General features: G+C 33.3%; 1 protein-coding gene across 1 annotated transcript; it reads right to left on the bottom strand.

The window, feature by feature from the left end:
• Nucleotides 1-697: 697 nt before the first annotated feature.
• LOC123598338 (olfactory receptor 2L5-like) lies at nt 698-1,630 on the bottom strand. The gene has a single exon (XM_045478485.1). The coding sequence runs from the start codon at nt 1,628-1,630 to the stop codon at nt 698-700; it is 933 nt and encodes a 310-aa protein (XP_045334441.1).
• Nucleotides 1,631-6,313: the final 4,683 nt, after the last annotated feature.

The raw sequence follows: 6,313 nt of genomic DNA, 5'->3' as shown, positions 1-6,313 counted from the left end.
CTCTTCACTGTTGGTGGAATGTAAACAGGTACAGCCATCATGGAGGAAAGTATGGAAGTCCCTCATTACATTAAAAATGAAACTACCATATTATCCAGAAATTCCACTGCTGGATATTTTTCCAAAAATACAAAAACACTACTGGGAAAAGATATGATATGTCTGTATGTCAATTGCAGTATTATACACAATAGCTAAGAAGCTAAGATAGGGAAACAACCTACATATCCTAAGTATCTGTTGATGTGTGTGTGTGTGTGTGTGTGTGTGTGTGTGTTTATATGTATGTATATATTATACGTATATACATATATATTATAATATATATTATAAATGTTATAATATTTCTTGTTCTTTTGTCCCATTTTATCTATTTGGGGAGATTTGCTAAATATATTAGAACTAGTATAATGGATAATACATCTAGTTGGACTGTTTTGAATGTCATTTCAATGTATTAATAAAATCTTATTACCCACAAATTAAGGGAAAATATATGCCATTTACATTTATTGAAAAATTACCACGAATATAAAGTGATTGGGAATATAATTTTTTTAATATCTCAATTATCTTAATTTTCTAGATTAATATCATCTTTGTCTGGAATCTTGGAATGACATTGTTCCTTATGAGTGTAAAAGGTGAAAATGATGTATTTCTAAAGCAGCAGGATTAATGAGAACTTTGTCGACACTTATACAGAGCAGATCCTCTGAATCACTCTTCTCAGGGCTCCCATCACCTCCTTGTTTCTCAGGCTGTAAATGATGGGGTTGAGCATTGGCGTCAGGATCGTGTAGAAGACGGCCAGAATTTTGTCCTCTGTTGGAGTTCTCAGTGATCTTGGGCGTAGGTAAGTGTAAGCAAAGGGTGCATAGTAGAAAGTTACCACAGTGAGGTGTGTGCTACAGGTGGAATAGGCCTTCTTCCTCCCTTCTGTTGAGTGCATGCGGCAGATGGTGAGGAGAACTCGGCCATAGGAACATGCAATGCCAATGAAAGGTAACACAAGGAAGAGTGTGGTGCTCACAAACACCGTGTACTCATAGACCCAGGTGTCCATGCAGGCCAGTGTCAACATGGCCGGGAGATCACAAAAGAAATGATTGATGGTTCTGGATCGACAATAAGGGATATGGAGGGCATATACATTGTGGGCACAGGAGTTGATCGAGCTCATTATCCAAGATCCTGTAATCATCAACACAAGTACTCTTTTTCTCATATGAATGACATAGTGAAGAGGAAAGCAAATGGCCACATAACGATCATAAGCCATACAGGCCAACAGTAATCCTTCTGCACCAGCTAATGTAATGAAGAAGAAACTCTGAACTCCACACCCAATGAAAGAAATCGACTTATTTCCAAAGAGATAATTGGACACCATCTTGGGGACAATGGTGGAGATGTAGTTCAGGTCCATGAGGGAGAGCTGACTAAGTAGAAAATACATGGGTGTGTGGAGATGAGTGTCCAGGAGGATGACAATGATCATGGACATGTTGCCAAAAAGAGCCATTAAGAAAATGAGAACAATGAAAATGAAGGAAAACAGGCCAATTTCTGATGGTGGGAATAATCCCAATAAGAAAAAATCAGTAGATGTTTGGTTACTATTTTCCATGGGACATTAATTTAGCTTTCCTTAAAGAGAAACACATATTACATACAAAAAAATTAGCTTTTATTAATTCCTTTTTTTGTTCCAAACTGATTTATTAATGAAACATTGTAACTCTTAAAAAAAACTTAACACATATTCTGATAAAACAAACCTGCCAGTTTTTTCATCATAGATAAAATCTTTATAAGAAATGCATATATATACAAAATATTTCATAAAAATCTGTATATCTAAGAATAATATATTTCTGTAATGATTTTATTGAAATATATATATTATTTTTCTATATACATTTAGATATTATCAACATCAGAACTTATACATTTTATATAGGCACTGTTAATCAATGTAAATGCATACCTTACACACCATGTTTAATACATTTTATTACTCTTAGACAATTATTTCTTCTTATAATCAAACACTAATAATTCTGAAAATAAATTTGCCTATCAGTTCATGCTAACAAATACATATCTTTTTTTTTTTTTTTTTTTTAGTTTTCTCCAAAAAGCTTGCCAAATCAAGCTTTGTAGATCCTAAGTATCATTATCTGCTGATGGAGTAGTGGAGGGAAAAGTTTGATGATATAGGGATGGGTGAGATTTCATCCACAGTGGCCTAATTTACAAATCATGGTCTGGTATTTGGGATTTAAGAATCAAGCATTAGAAAATAAGCATATTGTTTAAAATATATAGGAAGTATTGGAAAAAACTGTAAAATAATTTGAAGTATTAGCTTTGGGTTTCAAGAGGAGTGGGTTATGGGACCATCATTCAACTCTGTGGTTTGTTGATGCCATGCCCATACATTATTTGTATAAAATATTAAAGTGATATAAAAGTAATTTCAGTTCCTAATTTACATAGTAAAATTAGTGCAGATGTGAATCTCCAAATCCACTGTGAAGTACTTGTAGCAGGGTTAGGGTCTATGTGAAACAACTGATTTTCAATTATTGTGTGGTTACTGTCAACATGCAAAGGAAATACTGGGAGAGCTAGCTTTGTTTATAAGGTGGCATTTGGATAGGCATGAGAACATATTAAACTGATATCATGGGCTATAATTTGTATTAGTAGTTTCAATTATCAACCAAATTGAAAATGTAATAATTGTAATTACCAAGGACATTAACATTGTTACTACTTCTATCATTTGTATTTATACAGGGCCAGTTATGACAAACATTCCATGAGGTAGTTAGTATTATTTCTGTTTAATCATGAGAAAAAAACAACACAGAACAGAATAATGAATGGGACATCAGGTTTGTTCTTTGATGTCATGTCACATGACTGCTAAGGCAGCGATTTTGATTATTTATGTTCCTCTGTTCTTACATGCTAAATAACTTGCCATGTGATATCATTGAAAGAAGCTTTGCATCTGACACGAAAGCCACCATAGCTATTAAATATCTGTTTCAAGATCTAAAGTAAATAAATATATTTTTTAGGTGAAAGTAATTAGATTATTTCCCTTTTATTTTGATTTTACCCAGTGAAATAATGAAAACTAATCTATTTACATACTATGTGGAAAAAATTGCACCTGCTTCAATCTTTTATTTTTTATTTTTTTTTATTTTTTTATTTTTTTTTCACATTTATTTACTTTTGAGACAGAGAGAGAGACAGAGCATGACGGGGGAGGGTCAGAAAGAGAGAGGGAGACACAGAATCTGAAACAGGCTCCAGGCTCTGAGCTGTCAGCACAGAGCCCGACGCGGGGCTCGAACTCACGGACCACGAGATCATGACCTGAGCCGAAGTCGGCCGCTTAACCCACTGAGCCACCCAGGCGCCCCAACCTGCTTCAATCTTTTAAATTTCACTAAAACTTTGGTTTGGGTATTAGCTTTACTGGCAATATACAGTGGAGGAAAAGGGAATGAGATGGTTCCTAGGTGAGTTGGAGAACCAAGCCTTGAACCCAAACAAGGTCCATACATGTCAGAGAAGATAGAACTGTACACTTTCAGTGACCATCTCCACTGGGTAGGACCTAACATGTGTCAAGATTTGTGCCAAGAATAAATTTTCTTTCCTTATTTCTTTTTTTTTTTTTTAGTTTATTTATTTTTGAGAGTGAGAGAGACAGAGTGCAAGCCAGAGAGGGGTAAAGAAAGGGATACATAAAATCCAAAGCAGACTCCAGGCTCTGAGATGTCAGCACAGAGCCTGATGTAGGGCTCGAACTCACAAACTGTGAGATCATGACCTGCGCCAAAGACGGACTCCCAACCTACTAAACCACCCAGGCGCCACTAAATTTTCTTTAATCCTTCAGTCTACTTGAAGTTGATGTAACCATAAATATGGCTATGGATGTTTACAAATGATAAATCAAGTTTCAGACCTTTAAGTGAATTCCTAAGATTTTCTGCCTGAATTTAGATGCTTGGTAGATAGATGAAGATATTTATATATTAATGTTTATTTAAATTTAATCTCATCACTAAAAATTCAAGTAACAATTATCAAATGAAAAGTTGTTACTTTTAACTGCTCAAAACTAAAAGAGAAATAAAAAGAAAAATATAAACATTATTAAAATAAAAATTTACTATAGATGAAAGAGAGTCAAGAAGCTGTATAAGTTCCTTTAATGCCCAAATAAGATAGATTAGTGCCTATATTTTTTTCATTTCAATATCTTCCCTCTTTCCTCTAATTTGATGTTTTAATTATATTTCTAGTTGCTCCCTGCAGAATACAACTTTAATCCATGAGGTAGAGAACACCCACAGCACTCCCAGATCCTCTCAATCACTGCCAGGTCCTCCAAATGAATTATAACCCATGTCTTGCCTCAATATCAGTGTCCTTGGGTGATTTTGTTTACAAAGAAACGTCCTCCTCTGTATTATCTCCCCTGTAGATCAAGTTGTAAATGTGTATATTCAGTTCATTCCTACATCATGGTGAGGAAAATTCTCTTATTTATGTCCAGTTTAAAAATAAATTGCATATTATCACTTTAATTTAGTTTAATGTAATTTAATTAATTTAACAAACATTATATTGCTTGGTATTATTCTTTTTCTCATGTTTCCCATGTTCCTATTCAATTGCAAACAAAATTTTAAAAGCATCTCACTTTAGCGATTCACATGCTTGCAGAATAAATAGATTTTTCAATATAGGTTCATTATTATAAAGATGAAACACAGATTCCAAGTGATTAGAAGTAAATTATTTAAAACTATAGAGTGATCCAGTGGCAGATCTGGAAAAGTGTCCTCTAGATACTACACAATGTAGAATTTTCTTCTGAAGCAAAATAATCTCAAAGAAAGATCTTTCAGATCATTAAATTGTCTGGTCACATTAGATTTGATTTGGTTATTTGTATAGCTGCAGCAAGAATATACATTTACCAAAGAAGGTTTCCATTGCTTTGCTGAAAATTTTATAAAGAATCAGACTAAACTTTTAAAAGTATTTGAATGTAAAAAAATCTGCACCAGTTTTCATATAAATTTGGGTTGCTTCTTCTCTTTTCAAGAACCCTGGAATAGTTTTGAGTGCTGAACTTTACCAAAAGGGAACTTCCTTACTTTACCTAAGGGAAGAGTTCTATAAAAGATCAGATTTTTTTTTCCTCTGGAAAACCTGAACTTATTGGCTCCACAAAGTCTACCTTAGTTCTTTAAAAAGTTTGGATATACTTTTATCTCCATGTCCATAGATTGTAATTGTTTTTTCATTCCTATCATTTATTTAGTGTTTACAGGATTGTGCAATGGCTTTCATAGACTAAATCATATGGCTAAAAGGAGAGTCTTCTAGAGTCCAGCCAAGCATAGATCTTTACATTATTTCTGCTTGGGTATATATATGAAGTTTTCATCCCTCCTAATGTTTCCACAACAGGTTCTACTAAAAAGGAAAAAAAAACATATATAATTCATAATACTTTTGTGACTCAGGAATTAACAACCTAATTAAATATTTAAGCAGTGTGTATTTTTAGTTGTTTAGAATGTTAGAGAGCTTGTGATCCATGATGATTTTATTGTACCAAAAGATCTATAAAGCACAGTATTTGAATGTGCATATAACTGTATGCTTATATATATACTTTCATGAAATTCCGCAATGGCGAATCAGCAGTGATACACAAATAGAAAAGTATGTAGACAGATATTTTAACAATTGTATGATTTATCAGTATATACTATGAGTTTGGATTCAGACCGAAGATATGTTTATTTTGCTTTACTGTAAAAACATACTGCAGACAATTTGGAGCCAATGCTAGATTTGATTCTAGTTCTGGCACTTACTAGAAATGTAATTTTGGATTAATTAATTCACCTCTCTGAGCCTGTACCTCCTAGGTATAGCAAACCAAAATCACCAGATATAATTTCACACCATTTAGAAAGGCTATAAGCAAAAATAAAGAAACAATGTGGAGAAATGTGGAGAAAATGGAACTCCTGAGCCTTATATTTGGAATATAAATTAGTACAACCATTATGGAAAATTGTATAGAAATTCTTCAAAAAGTTAAAAGTAAGTAAAACTACCATATGATGCAGCAAACCCACCTCTGATTGTATACCGAAATGAAATGAAATGAAATGAAATGAAATGAAATGAAATGAGTTACTTGAAGAGATACTTGCAATCCTTTCACCATTATTGCAGTGTTATTCATAATATTTAAAGT

Source organism: Leopardus geoffroyi, chromosome A1 (genome assembly GCF_018350155.1).
Source record: "Leopardus geoffroyi isolate Oge1 chromosome A1, O.geoffroyi_Oge1_pat1.0, whole genome shotgun sequence".
Classification (NCBI taxonomy): domain Eukaryota; kingdom Metazoa; phylum Chordata; class Mammalia; order Carnivora; family Felidae; genus Leopardus; species Leopardus geoffroyi.
The sequence above is the reverse complement of the archived record's forward strand: the minus strand, read 5'-3'. Positions and strand labels throughout refer to the sequence as shown.

Coding starts and splice junctions, on each gene's coding strand:
- LOC123598338 (XM_045478485.1), bottom strand. CDS start 1,630: ATGGAAAATAGTAACCAAACATCTACTGATTTTTTCTTATTGGGATTA.